The sequence below is a fragment of the Populus trichocarpa genome, chromosome 1 (assembly GCF_000002775.5).
Source record: "Populus trichocarpa isolate Nisqually-1 chromosome 1, P.trichocarpa_v4.1, whole genome shotgun sequence".
NCBI lineage: Eukaryota > Viridiplantae > Streptophyta > Magnoliopsida > Malpighiales > Salicaceae > Populus > Populus trichocarpa.
In genome coordinates this window covers 28,370,553-28,386,431 of record NC_037285.2, presented here as the reverse complement: position 1 = coordinate 28,386,431, position 15,879 = coordinate 28,370,553, and the positions used below count along the sequence as shown (strand labels likewise).

At 33.3% G+C, this 15,879-nt stretch overlaps 1 protein-coding gene across 2 annotated transcripts; it reads right to left on the bottom strand.

Annotated features, from left to right (window-relative positions):
* Positions 1–4,270: 4,270 nt before the first annotated feature.
* On the bottom strand, positions 4,271–9,779 carry LOC18095112 (uncharacterized). Of its 2 annotated transcripts, none has more exons than XM_006369574.3 (4): positions 8,810–9,779; positions 6,795–6,845; positions 5,144–5,340; positions 4,271–5,040 (listed from the first exon to the last, which is right to left on the bottom strand). In XM_006369574.3, exons 1-4 carry the CDS (start codon positions 9,663–9,665, stop codon positions 4,558–4,560), a joined length of 1,587 nt encoding a protein of 528 aa, XP_006369636.2. In that variant the 5' UTR covers positions 9,666–9,779; the 3' UTR covers positions 4,271–4,557. The 2 variants fall into 2 exon arrangements, with proteins under 2 accessions (XP_006369636.2, XP_024449448.1); XM_024593680.2 differs by having other exon boundaries at positions 6,801–6,845.
* Between the last annotated feature and the right edge of the window lie 6,100 nt (positions 9,780–15,879).

The following is a 15,879-nucleotide window of genomic DNA, read 5'->3' as shown; positions in this document are numbered from 1 at the left end:
TCAGCATATGTCCATCACCCCGAAAAAAAAAGGAAAAGAAATAAGAAAAGGATTTTTCATTGCTTTGCTTTTGTGTGATAGCTGAAGATCTTTTAGGTTTGTTCGTTGGCATGTTTCCAAATTTTAAATTTTGGCATGGTTGTATCTTTTTGCACTAGATGCCATTTACAGTTTGGTGAGTACTAGGAGCCCACAATTTCCCAAGAGATTTTTTTTACTTTCTGAACAGCAATTTGAACTTGCCCATTAAATCAAATTTGGTCTTGGAAGCCATCTGCATGAAGCATGTTGCAAATACTCCAATGTGGGGAAATTAACCAGTTACAAAACCCCTAGTATAATAATCCTTTGCAAGAACTTTCGAAGTTCCTAGATCCACATCTACTGATTGTATCTACAATAGCAGTTGTTCCTAGATAGGTGCCTTGCTGAATTCTTGCGTTAGTATTTACTTTCCATGCAAAGCTGTTGGGGTATGAGGATGTTTTCCCCTGCAGAGCACTCTCTGGTGGTATTCTTTGAGCAGGGAAAAAATTCGTCGCGTCAAGGGGATTGGCCTTTGGTGTTTTGTTCCGGTATAGCCAGCCATCCATTTCCTTTCTCCAAATCTCCAAGGATCATACGTGATAGTGCAGTTGATTTATCATTGATCCGTTGTATGTCTCTGTGATCCATTTTCCACAGATTCCAATGACCAAGTTAGGAGAGATCTGCAAAGTCGAGAGACTAGATTCTATACTACGTTTGCAAACACTTTCTCAGAAGCGAGAATTCCCCATAGATGACAGCTTTTCAGTTTCTGTTCTTCTCTCCAAGGTTTTCTTGCTTGGCAAAACTACTAGGCAAAGGAAGTTTCTTCTTCTTGGGCGTTGTTGTATAGAACAATTTAGAATGGATATACAGCGTTCTTCCAACTTGCAATTTGGCTGAGTTTTCTGTGGTGATGGGTCAACTAAGGAAATAAATATTAATAGCAAAGGGAAATCGATTGCTGGTATGTCAGATGCACCAAGGTACTTAGCATGAGAAAGAATCTAGACAATAAGTAATCTATTAAAAAAGATGTTATAACTGGATCCCATGCCCAAAGTAGTGGAAGAGAGGCCTTGAAGGGAAAATATGCGGACCACAGCATGGATGAACTTCTTTCTCTGGTGAAGACGGCTAAGAAAAAGGTCCAAGCCCGTGAACAAGTGGTAACAAATACCACAAACATTGTCGGTCTAGGTATGGCTAAAGTAGATGTTGCAGCCAACACTAACAGTTGTGATGGAGAAGGACATATGCAAGGTGGGCAGACACAAGAGTTCAATATTTGTCATGCTCCTCGACCACCAGACACTGATCCTATGGCGGTAAAAGAAGTTAATAGAATTCTAATCAATGAGGAGGATAACGAGGAAGGTTTCTCACAAGAGGACAAGAGGGACATTCTGCGAGTTAACTTCTTCTCCATGAAGAGGATGCACGAGGTTTTTTTTCTTCTCTAAATGTTATTTTAATGAGTGTGTTTTACTATAATTGTAGAGGGGTAGGAAGTAACAGGTTCGTCTGCTTTATTATTCATGATTTTAAGAAAACATATGGGGTTGATATCATAGCAATAGCTGAATCAAGAATTAGTGGTCGGGCTGCAGAGAAAATAGTTGAGAAACTAAAATTTGATGTTAGTTTTCGAGTAAAAGCGAAAAGTAAATCTGGGGGTATTTGGTTACTGTGGAGTAAAATCAAAGTTGATATGAAAGTGCCAAAATCATCTAGACATTTGATTCACATCCTGGTAGATGAAGGAGGAAGTTCACCTTGGTTATGCTCTGTGATTTATGTCAACCTGAAAGACCATCTTAAGCGAGAATGCTTCGAGGAGGTTAGAGCTATGGCGCAACACATATCCTTGTCTTAGATGGTTATAGGAGATTTTAATGAAATCTTAACAGCTACTGAGAAGATTGAAGGGGCTACTGTCAATATAAGAAGGTGCCTTCGTTTCAGCAATTGGGCTTAAGATTGTGGTTTGATAGATTTAGGCAGTGTTGGTCCAAAGTTTACATGGAGAGGACAAGAAAGTAGATGGTATATTAGAGACTTTGAGAGGCTTGATAGAGGACTTGTAAATCAACCACTGAAATTGAAATTTCAAACCTGTGTATTAAGGTGTTGCCAAGAGTTAAATCGGATCATCATTCTATCCTTGCAAAGCTCTACACCAAAGACATGGATTTCTAAACATGTTGTCCTTTCCTATTCGAAGCAGCCTGGACATCACATGCAACCTTTTCTACCTTTATGCATGACAGTGGGGAGGGAAACCTGGATTTAGTGACCTCACTCAATGACTTCACAATCAAGTTAAAGGAGTGGAACCCTAAGGTTTTTGGCAATATTTTTTATCGGAAAAAAAAGTGCTTGCAATACTTGAGGGGTATTCAGAAGGCCTTAAATGGTGGAAGGAATCAATTCTTGCATAGGTTAGAATTAGACTTGACAAAGGAATACACTCAGATTTTAACTCAGGAGGAAATCTTTTGGTATCGGAAATCTAGATGCCAATGGATTTCTTTCGGCGATAAAAACTCATCGTAGTTCCATACAAAAGTAGTCATTAGGGGTCAGAAGAACATAATTAGATGTCTGAAGGATACTAACAATTAATGAGTATGAGATGAAGTCTCCATCCTAAATATGTTATCGTTTCTAATTACCTCTTAAAACTTCATTCAACAAACACATCCCTGTATTATATGAAACCATACATAGTTCTTTATATATATAATTAATATAATACATGTTTATAGCTCTAGTCGTGCATATAATTAATTTTTTCATATCAAACTGTCTCCTTAAAAAAAAATCACCATCATCATCACTGTCATCATCATCATCATTACTGTCATCGTCATTGTTGTTGTTGTCATTTCCATCATCGTCATCTCCAGTAGCAGAAACTGAGGCACCACTACCTTCACAACTAAGATAATTAATGTGGTCTACAATGCGGTTCATTACATTATCATAATCACCATCAAAGTTTTTGTTAAATATGACATTAATCCGTGGATCATTCATATTTTTAATTTTATGTAAATTAAAAAAATGATTGGTTGTTAATAAAATACTATAAATCCAATTTAATATCATTCAATAAAAAAAAATTAAAGACTTGGGAAGAATAATTTTATCACAAACTTATCAAGCCTAAGAAGACGTTTCACTTGCTTGTAACAAATGCAGTTGAGATGTTTGTTCTGAAGATAGTTATGTTATTGGAATACATGATAGAAGCATCCCTTCTTATATAGAAAAAAATAAATGATGCCTTGCATAAACAATTTGAATTTGTTTGTCGACATTGCTGAAATAAACATATCTACATATCTTTTGTACATGTTTTGCTTTTAATATAATTGCCTGCACAAGTTCTGACATGTATGAGCTGTAAAATTTAAATATGGATGTTCTTTTGTATCAGACATTTGTTACTTTCACGTGGTTTCTAGTAAATTATTGTCCTATCTTTATTATTCTGGAATTTTTGCTTGTATGACTGTTGCACTCTAAAAGCTATCACATGCATAATTTTCGTACCATTTATTTTCTTCTTTTCATATTTTTTTTTTGTGCTAGTCGATTGTCTTTACCTTTATTATCATTCTCCTACTTTTCATTTTTTATTATGCTGGCATGCATCTTATTTGGATAATAAAACTACTATTATACAAGGCTTCCTTCCTTATTTTTTAAAGTATAGTATTATATTAAAAGTCACACACCATAACATATTAAAAGTCACATCGTAACATGATTTCTTTCAATAAATTTTTCATTCAAAACGTTGCACTTTGTAATATTTATTTCCATCAATATTCACAACAAACATACATATTGAATTATTGAAACAAACATTCATAACACTAAAAGTGTTACATATTTATAATAAATAGTTATACTCACTAAAATATTACATGTTTACATTAAATCGACATCGATCTAAACAATGCAATAACACAACATCCGTAAAAGAGAATCTGTTTTGGAACAACAACTAATCTCTTAAATTACAATCCGAATAAAAACAAATACTGGCAACTCAACAATCTAATAACTCACATAAAAAGTCCATAACTATAATAACATTTAAATAAAGATACAAAGCAATTAAAAACAACCGAAATAGATATGCTCACATCTCACAACTTTAAATGTTGAATAATACAATGAATGAAACCAACTTCTGCAAATGAAAACTATTCTTTTCAAAACTGTCAGCTCATTATTCTGCAAATGTAAACATGTATAAATAAATTATCAAGCATGTCAAATAACATAACACATTAAATTTAGCTAGCACTTTAACATAGTTATTAAATTAACGCTTTAGAAAATAAAATCATATCATATTAGCTAAGCACGTTTACTTCGTGCATACATTCGCTTCAACCATTTCAACTTCTCTTCAAGACCACCCATACTAGACCACATTTCTCTTTTCCTTCTTAAACTCAGATACTCCGTAGCAAAGTCATGAAAATCATCATTAATTGAAACTCCAGGAATTGATTAGAGCTCAGCCATCACCTCGAGAATACTACAGTCTTGCCGATCCATATGTAAAGAAGTGAAATTACTCCTAGTCGACATACTCTCAAGTAGTTGATCCCACCGTGACAGCAGCTGGACACCAATTCCAGATGTCTTCTTCTTTCTGCCTCGAACCTTAGAGGGATCTCTTTCTTTTCTTTTGCCACTACTCTTTATGTTGTTGCTGCTCGACATATTCACCCCGCCAACCATTTGAGACATGTCATTCTTCAAATTTGAAATCTCATCCTCCTCTGAATCATCGCTTCTTTCTTCCATATCAGTACCATCAATGTTGACCTTGTTAATGAAAGGATCGATATCATTGCCACCAAGTACTCCTAATGATGGAGCCCACGCATATTCTTCAATAGCAGCAATGCTGGAATACATTATGTCAAATTTAATCTTCAAAGACGGTTCAATACCAACATGTCTAAATTTTTTGGCTCCTCTAATTTCCTACATAAAAGAAATAAAAATAATTAATACAACATCATGTATTAAAAACATTTATGAAATCTAACAACAACAAATGAAATTGTTAGGATCATGAGGAATTAACCTGAAGTTTTGCTTTCCACCACTCATTGCTAGCTAAATTTGTTCCTAATTCACTACTCCAGCCCACACCAGTTTCAGAAATCAACTTTGTCCATATCCTCCAATCCTTTTTGCATCCATCCCATTTTTTTTCCGGTTGTGTTATAGTGAATGCATGGCCGGTTTGTTCTTTGAATGATGTTATAAGAAATTTCCATCCTGTTTTATCAAAATGGATATTAGGTCTCATTCCCATATCAATGGCCTTAATACATAGGTCACAAAATATACGCAACATTTCCTTTATTCAAGCAGCTTTATCCATAGATTCAAGACCTTCCATTGTATCTTTTAAAACATTTAACAAAAGAAAACAAGCAATGATATCATACGTGTATGCAAAAATCAGCATTAACACAAATACAAAATACTTATTATAAATAATAAGAAAAATTGCAAAGTACAAAATGCTTGTTGTGGAACACTTTAGTTTATTGAATATATTTAATAAAGCACACTTTAATAACCCTTATTTAAGGAAAACTAAAAGCATGAGGTGTTGATATAATATAGTTTTAATAATTTGTAAGACAAAACAGTTCAAAAAATAGCAGGCTATGAGGGGTAATTATAAAGATAACTATAGGCATGTCACATGCTTGCTTACTGTAAAAATCAATAGTGAATTTTAATTTTTCTTTCCCTGGCTTTCTACTAATTGGATTTCAAGTTTTGAAACTATCTTATCTATTTGTTGAGGTTATTATTGGAGCAACAATTGTTCTTGTTAATTTTTTTAAAGTGAATTTCAGTTCTGTTTAATTAGATGCCTTTTCCAGTGTCTTGTTTCCCTCAATATCAAATGGAAAGCATGAAGGACATATATCAGAGCTAGCATCAAAGTCATACAGTACAGACCAAATGAATTTATTCAGAAAGGATAGGGGTATTAGGCTTTGTTTATTGATTCAGTACTTCAAATAATTAATGCAACTTTCCCTCCTTTGTTTCAATCGCAACTACTTTACCTAGTTATAGCAAACCCTGCTTTTTACAAATCAAATTCAATCTGCAATACAAGACTTTAAACATTACTTTCTACAAATCAAACTCTATCTGCAATTCAAGACTTTAAACACTGCTTTCTATAAATCAAAACCAATATGCAATTCAAGACTTTCAACACTGCTTTTCACAAATCAAGCCCAATATGCAATTCATGACTTTTGTTTGTTACAAACAAGATGATTATTTACTCTTATGTATGAAAAAAACCCTCAAAACTTCATCAATTACACAACACTTTAATTCAATCATCACAAAACAAAATACACTTCTTTCCCGCTATATACAAAAAGAAAACAAAGAAGCAGCAGTTATCCAACTATTAGCCGAATTAAAAGGAAACTCATTTTAGAGCAGACAAAACCCATGTTAATAAATTAATCAAACATTCAAAACTCCAAAAAACATGAGTAATTTAAACAGAGAAAAAAATGTATAAAAAATAATAATCTACTTTCAAGAACAAGTTGCAAACGAGTGCAATAATTTGTAGTTAATTAACAATATTGACACGTAATCACAATAAAAAAAATTAATGAAGCATCACACAAATTAATATTTGTAGTTAATTAAAATAAATTTTAAGATGGGATAAGGAAGAAATTCACGGTTACTCTTCTCTCGTTTGAGTTTCCCCAACACGGATCTGCTGTTTATTTCTGCAAACCAAAAAAGCAAAGAAATGTTAGAAACATCATAAGAAAATCTACGTTGAATTTGATCTGACTTGAAGACGAATGAAGAAGGGGGTGCAGGGATATAAGATTTCAATTTACAGGAAAAAAAATACAAAGCTTTGATGAATGAGCTTATTAATCACTGAAAATTACTTTTTATTGAACGAGTCTGGCAAGGTAAACTCTCAGAGAAATAGAAGGAGGCAAGTTAGAAGAATATCGAGATGAGAGAAGGGAACAAAGGGGAATAACACGGTTGAAAAGTTGGGAATGAGATAATAATGATATATCTCAGAAATGGTTAGCAATAAGAAGCAGGATTTTCAGATCTGCGGGACATTTTGGTATTTTTTTCCAATAGTTTTCTCCTCTATAAATTTTTTGTCCGTGAAGGCAAGAGAGAGTGCTTTTAAAGAGAGGGAATGCACCCAAAAGCAAATGAAAATTGATTTTCAGAAATTGAGGCTCAGTTTCTGGTAGGACCCATATGCATTAAAAAATATGGTTCATATCTAACCAAATACTATACAACTTCGTTTTAACATAACCACACCCGCAACCGCAACTCCAAACACCTTTTCAAACCTAGGACATGCGGGGAGGCTTGATTAGAGATTGGCTCGGTTCTTGGATTGAGGGTTTCACAATCAACATGAGCTTCTGTTCATCTGTCAGAGTAGAATTATGGGCAATATTAAAAGGTCTTGAGCTTGCTTACATTTTAGGTATTCGAAAGCTAATTCTAAAGTCAGATTCCATGCTCGTGGTCAATCTCATAACACAGGAATCTAAAAAAGTTGACGTAAATTTTGCTGATATCCAAAGCAAAGGGTTTGCTGACAAGAGAGTGAGTAGTTAAAGTAACATGCTTTTCGTGAAGCTAATGCAACGGCAAACTGGTTAGCCAACTTCGATTTGTCAAAAAACACCCTTGATACAGATCATTGGACAATTAGTAACCCTCTAATGAGTTTGTATTCAATTTTATTTCAACATGATTGAGTTTAAGTTACCTCCTTTAATCAAAGGTTTTTTTTAAAGGGCTTTGAGCTCCATTTTCAATAAAAAAGAACGTTTTTGCTCAGTCTCTACAAGAATCGAACGTTTATGCTCAGTCTCTATCAAGTACCTCGTCCCTCTCTTGTTCATATCGTTTCAGAGTGACTTACGGAGGCCCCTTTTCTCTCTGGTTAGTGAATTGCAAAACAGGAAGCAATCAAAAGCGAGCTGTTCGGTCCAAAGCCAAGCAGTTAAAAAGGGAAAGAATCCACTTGGACCTGTTTGGAAGTTTGGACAACCCCTGACCGACAACATGAATCTATCCTCAATTCGTGGCAGTTAAAAGCTCACCTAAGAGCTAAGCCAAGGAGAAAATGAAGCAAGAGTAGAAAAATAGCTGACACTATCAAATTAACCAATGAAAACGTCCAAGGACTAAAAATTCAAGACTCATGCACACATGAAGATGAGCTACACAAAGACTGAAATTGAATCCCAGAGGAGCTACAAGGCATAAATCCCATAATTGGAAGTGCTACAAATAATGTCGATGCCATTCAGATTTCCCTAAAAGCTATCAAATCATTGGCCAAAAATGACCCGCACATTTTGTACCCAAAATGGCCACCAGCGTAACAGATCCTTCTGTTTGGGACATCTCTAACATGTATAGCAAGTATAGCAAACACAAATTTGTAAATCTTTTACATCTTCAAAGACTTCAAAGCAAAACATTCAAGAAAATCCAACCATGAGAAGTACATTTGTTTATAACGATAACTGACAATTAAAAATTCAAAATGGAAGAAATCATCTTGACAGTAGAGTGAACAACAATCCAACAGACATCCCAGCAATACACAAGAAAGAAACCCCACGAACCCTCACAAAGAAGATATTCAAATTTTTAGTAATCTGAAGAGTTAAAGTCAAAATTTGCAACCTACCTAGCTCCTCCATCTTTCTGAAGAAGAGCATTGGCTTCAATGTTTGCCTCAACTTAAATGCCAACGTAAAAGGAAATCCGAATGCCACAAAACTTTGAATTGACACCTCAGTCATTGGTGTCGCTTTAGTAACATAAGAAATCCAAGCTCCAAGTCCAAGTTGAACCAGACCCAGAACAGCAACAGCTCTGCTCAAACCATATATGTTCTTCATCGTCCTTTCTAAAACCTCTCTGGTCTCATTGGCTAAAGCTGAGAGGTCTCTTTCTACAGTTAGACCCTCAATTTCTTGGTCTTTGAAATCAGGGTTTTGGCTTGGATACTCACTTTGGTCTTGGGGTTCATCAGAATCTGATGATGAACCTGAACTTGAAAAATATCTGTGCTTTGGGTTCAATAACCCAATATATCTAGGATTTTTTAACTTAAAATCCAAACTTGAATTCATGGATTTTGCAAAAATAGAAATCTTTTGCTTGAAACCAGGGTTTTGAACTGAATTTTGGGCTTGTCCAATACTAGGTGCAGAGAAAATTCTAGGGTTTTTCATTGTTGACCGAATAAAGTCATGATCTTTGGTTTTAGTACCTGAATAAGAGTGTGATCTAATAAAATTGAGAGTAAGATTTGTGGGTTTTGGATCTGATTGGTGTTCAAGAATGGAGGAACCAGCAGGATAGCTTGACAAGGAATTAGAGAGATTGAGATTAGGGTTTAAGGGTCGTTGAGGAAGAGTGGGCTTAGAATCAAGGGTGTGGTTTTGGGGTCTATGGGAGATGAAAAGGGAGGAAATAGATGGAGGAGAGGGTTTTAGTGACTTAGGAGAGAGTCTACGCGAGATCACCACGGAAGCCATGCTGGTGCCTCCGAACACCAGAAATCTTGTAGTGGCAGTGGCTAATGATTTGTAATGCACAGAAATCAGGTGTTGAGATGGTGGCTATAGGAATGGGACTTGTTGAAGTCTAGTTGTCTGAGAAACTGGTGCTTTATAAGATAAATTTTATTTAAAAATATATTAAAATAATATTTTTAAAAATTTATTTTTAATATAACATAATTAAATAAAATAAAATTTTTGAAAAATGTAAAGGCGGTCCAAACACCCGCAGAAATTAATGTCTGGTATAAAGTGGCGGGTGGGCCATCTGTTGGATTAGGGTTATTAAACTGGAGTCCATGCCCAGTTCTTATGTTCATCTTGCTCAAATCCTCTCCAAAATTCACTTTCAACTTTTTAGAAAATCTGTTTGGGAGTATATTTATTGTTGTTTTTTTAATTATTTTTTATTTAAAAATATATTAAAATAATATTTTTTTATTTTAAAAAAATTATTTTTAATATTAATGTATCAAAATAATATAAAAACATCAAAATAATATTAATTTAAAAAAATTTAAAAATTTAAATTTTTTTATAAATTTTTTTAAAATATAAAAACAAATATAATCTAAATTTGACGAGATCCATAAACTCTGAGAGTTAATTGGGAATACCAACACGACAACATCTGCGCTCCAAGCTTGGAGCTGTGGAGCAACCACTCCGAAGCATGCGAACAAATTTTTGGGCCCATTTTCTTTGCGAAAAAAAAATCTAGTTATTGTATGATTTAAATTATAGCCTGATAAAGCTTCATAAATAGATTTTATTTTAGTTAAACAATAAAAAAATTGACAACAATAATAAAAATAAAAAAAAAACATGTCAAAAAACTATTGGTAGTATGTACTTGAACAAAGAAATAAATAAAAAAATCAGGATAAAGTAAACTTGGTATAGCATTGTGGATATGTAAGTTGAGTAATGAAAAGCGAGTCAGCTTGCGTTAACCGCAAAACTTGTAGTGTAAGTTATGTGATCATATTAACGCAATGTAAAAGAAATTTAAAAAAACTATAAAGCTTTTTTATTTTAAAAAACTAATATCAGACGATGAAAAAAAAAAGACAAATAATAAAAAAGGATGTCAAACAACATCAACTTTTCAAACTCGTAACTAGAGTTATTAGACATGAAATACGATAAGTTAAAAAACAGTGAAACTCAATCCCCATTAAATACAATGCTAAATAATGAATTATTACTATCATTATTACTAACTACTGTTACTATTACTAGTATTACTAATTGTTAAAAGAATCCCCAAATTAACACAAAATACAAACATAAGAGAGAAATAGGCTAGAGTTTTTATTAATCATTATGTTCTAAAGTGTTACTTTAATCTAAATACAAAAAGATTTATATAGGCTAAACTGAAAATACTATTTTACTCTTAATAAATAAAATAAGATAAATAAATATATTTCTTAAAATCTCCCATCAAACTCACGATGTGGCAACTACAAATATCAAGAGTTTGCCAACTAGAAAAACAAAAGTGAGAAATAAAATGCGATTTGATAAAGAAATCTGCAATCTGCAAAGAAAAAGAAACAAAATGCAGAGTAATGGTGTCATGTTTAAGATGATGATGAGTAAGATGACAATCAATCTCAATATGCTTAATTCGTTCATGAAAAACCGAGTTGTGAGCAATCTGAATATAACTCTAGTTGTCACAATATATAAGAGCAGGATGAGAAAGGGAAACTCCCATATCCGCAAGTAACCAACACAACAAAACAATCTCTTTAGTAGTAGATGTCATAACACGATATTTTGCTTCAGTTGAAGATTGAAAAACAATAAATTATTTTTTACCTTTCTAAGAAATAAGAGAATCACATAAAAAGATACAGAAACCAGTAATAGACTTGAAATTTATGGGATCACTACCATGATCAGCATCAAAGTATACGCGTAGTTTCAAGCAAGAGGTGGATGAAAGTAAAAGACTTTAAAAGACTGTACCCCGAAGATATTGCAAAATACAAAGAATAACTGCCCAGTGAACGGTAGTAGGAGAAACAACAAACTGAATAACAACATGAACAACATATGCAGTACCTGGACGAGTAATAATGAGATATACCAAGCTCCCAACAATAGTACGGTATAAAGTAGGATCTGTCAAAGGTAAACCATAAGAAGAATAATACCTTACATTAACCTCAATGAGAGTATCTATAGTCTTATTATTAGTAAGTCTAACCCACTCAAGAATATCTGCAATATATTTCAACTGAGAAAGAATGTAACCTCTAGGTGAGTAAGCTACCTTAATACCCATGAAATATTGAAGATAACCCAAATCTTTTTTTTTTTTAACTTTTTAGCCAACTCTGTCTTCAAAACTAAAATACCATCAATGTCATCACTAGTAATAATCATATCATTAACATATAAAAACAAAATGATACGACTTGTATCAGTGCATTTAATAAAAAGAATAGAATCATGACTATTAGAAATAAATCCAAGAAACGAGATCACAACAGAAAATTTTTCAAACAAAGTACGAGGTGCGTGCTTAAATCCATATAATGCTTTCTTGAGCTTACAAACATAGTCATGTAACCATTAAGATGGGGTGCCATATAAACTTTTTCTTAAATATCTTCATTCAAGAAGATATTTTTAGCATCAAGTTGAGAGATATGCCACTGACGAACTGAAACTACGACAATAAGAGTACGAATGGTAGTCATTTTTGCAACTGGGGCAAATATCTCCTCATAATCCATACCATACTGTTGAGAGTATCCTTTTGCAATCAACCTAGCTTTGTATTGCTCAATAACCAATAACACTCGTATTAGGAATAGAGGAATCAAATCTCAATTATCTGTTTTATGCAAAGCAATAAGTTCCTCATTCATAGTTTGCTGCCAAAGAGGATAAAAAAATACCTTTTTTTTTTTTATAGGAAGAAAGCTTAGAGAGACAATGAATAAAAGCTAAAAAAAGGAAGTAAATGATGATGAATAACAAGAATACGCAAAATTTGGTAGCTTTGTGGACTTATAAATACATATGAATTGACGTAAATATGGATCCACAATCTCAGATGAAGCTTAGGAGACTGTAGATGAGAATAGAGCTTCAGGTGTGCCGGAGAGTAAAGTGTCAGTACCTGCATAATGATGAGTACAAATTTGTCGAACATGAGAAGGGGTATCTGAGTTACTAGATTAAAGCAACAATACCTTTTTTTACCTTCACCATAACTAAGAAAGACACAAATAACAGATTGAGCGGACAACTTACTGTGTTCTACATGAGGATAAAGAACAAAACAAGTACAATAAAAAACTCTAAAGGAGGAATAATCAGGGGCATACCCATATAACTTTTCAAAAGGAGAAAAACCTAAAGTATGAGAAGATGAAATTTTATTAATCAAACTTATAGTAATAAGGATAGCTTCTCTCTAAAACTCACTAAGAACAAAAGTAGACAACAAGAGAGAACGAGCAATTTTGACAATGTGCTTATGTTTTCTTTTAGCAACTCCATTTTGCTTATAAGCATCTATACATGAAGTTTGATAAATGGTTTCATCTAAGACAAACAACTCACAAAAATTATTAGAGATGTATTCTCAACCTAAATCACACCTAAAACATTTGATAACAACAAAATATTGAGTTTTGACAAGAGCTTGAAAAGCTTTTTATATCTCAAAGAATTCAGAATGATGTTTTATTAAATAGATCTAATAATAACGAGTATGATCATCAATAAAGAAAATATAATATCGAGACCCTCCTTTTATGTCAATAAGAGAAGGTCCTCATATATTAGAATGAATCAAGTTAAATGGGGAAGAAGAAACAATAATACTTTGATTAAAAGATAAAGTGAAAATTATCGCTAGTTTACATCCACGACAATCAGAAATATCACAAGTTTGCAAATTTCCTAAAGCTCATGTGGATGCCTAGAATTTCAAACGGGGAGATGAAACATGACCTAGATAAGAATGCCATAAATAAAAACTAGAAGGGAAATGATTCAAACAAAAAGAAGACAAATCAATAGTAGGAGAAGCAACAACAACAACAATTGACACCTTTAACTCATTCAAAATATATAGTTCATTCTCCCTACGACCTGTTCCAATCAGCTTCTGAGATTGCAGATCCTGTACATAACAAAACAAAGAGGAAAAAATGACTAAATAGTCATTAGAATTACAAAACTAACTAACAGAAGCAAGATTCAATCTGAGTTTCAGAATAAGATAAACATTAAGGAGAGACAAGTGAAGTGTGACAACAGAATTAACACCTGCTAAGGGCATGAGAGTGTCATCAACAGTCATAATATGAATAAAAAATGAAAGGGACACATGAGTAAAGGATGAAGAATCTGAAGATATATGATGTGAAGCACCAAAATCCAAGATCCATTTAGAATGTGACATACATGATGAACTATAAGATAACTGACCTACGGAAGAAGAAACGGATAATGGTTATGGTTATATGAAGAGAAACTTCTAAAATTGCTCAACTAGAGTACTAGGATCGGTGATAGAGCCTGGTGAAATCACTACTACAGTATTGTCGTGTGGTGGTTTATATCCCTAAGGTGCTCTTTAAGTATTAGATTGTGATCGACTGTTAGGCTTCCAAGCTTAATTCTGTTGTCTCAACTTGGGACACTAAGCCTTTTAATGACTTTTCTACTTATAAAAACTACACTCATCAAAGGTAACCCTTGTATAAGGCTTATTTTAATGATTAGAGAATGGCTTAGAGGGTATTACTAGTACAAAAGGATTCAAAGCATAAAGAATTCCCTTTTCAGAATAAGACTGAAGACGTATTTCTTCAGCTACTGACTCACTGGCAACAAAGTCAGCAGAAGACAGTGCAAAATGATGCAAAATCGAACCTCTAAGTCCTTTAAAATCACTGTGAAATGCTGTTAAAAACTGTACTAGTCATTGCTGCTTTTTACAATCAATAAATGCACTATATGCTTTTAATTCTACTGATTTTATAAGAGCCAATTGATCCCAAAGATCTGTCACAACAAAATAGAACTACTGAATACTCATATTTTTCTGGTGAAAAAGCTCGTATGTCATTATTTAATTGATACTGTTTTGCAAAATTTGATTGCGGGAATAACCTTTGCAGGTGATCCCAAACCTCCTTTACTGTCTCATACTTTGCTAACTGTGTACCCATGGAATTCTCAACAGAATTGTTAATCCAAGTAATAATATTAGCATTGTTTGCTTCCCATGCATCTATCAAAGCATCATCCCTCTTCTCAGTATTCTTAGGTATCACATAAGTTCTACTAAGATATCGTCACATCTTTTTACCTTTTAATAAATTTCTCATCATATAACTCCAATACGAATAGTTTTTTCCATCCAATCTCACACTTACAGACTGAAGCGAGTAATCTCTTTCAATAGCCATAATCAACAATCAATAAGAATCAGAATGCAAAAGCAGCGAAAAATAAAATACAAAATTGCAGAAAGTAAACAGATATTGCAGAGACTAAATAAATATTTTCTCAAAGTTATACAATTACTCCAAAACAAAAAATTACAGAAACAGAACACAAATACCAAGTTGCAGAAACTAAAGAGAAAACGAAATACCAGATTTGCAGAAACAGAATGAATATCACTCTAAGAAACAGAAACATAACCAATATCGCTCTGCCCTGAACCCTAGTGGGGGCGCGCTGCCCCCTGCAAACCCCCAGCCAACTCACTGCGAAGTTGGATCCGTGAAACCTGTGTTTGAGATGAAGTCTCGTTCTATGAAATTAGCTCTGATACTATGTTAAAGAAATCCAAATTAATGCAAAACGAATACGAACATAAAAAAGAAGGAGGCTAGGGTTTTTATTAATCAATAGGTTCTGAAGTGTTACTTTAACCTAAATACAAAGAGATTTATATAGGCCAAATTGAAAATACCGTTCTACCCTTAATAAATAAAACAAGATAAATACATATATATTTCTTAACACTAATAATTAAGTAATATTGTTGTTGTTGTTGTTGTTGATGAGGTTTGGAAATTAATTTTTTTGGAACAAAAGTATTAGTGTGTTCATGGTTTGCTTCTAATAATATGGTCTGTCCTCGTGGAGATACTCTGGGATTTATTGTTGTTGTATTCATTACTTTATAGCTGACTCGATTGTTCTT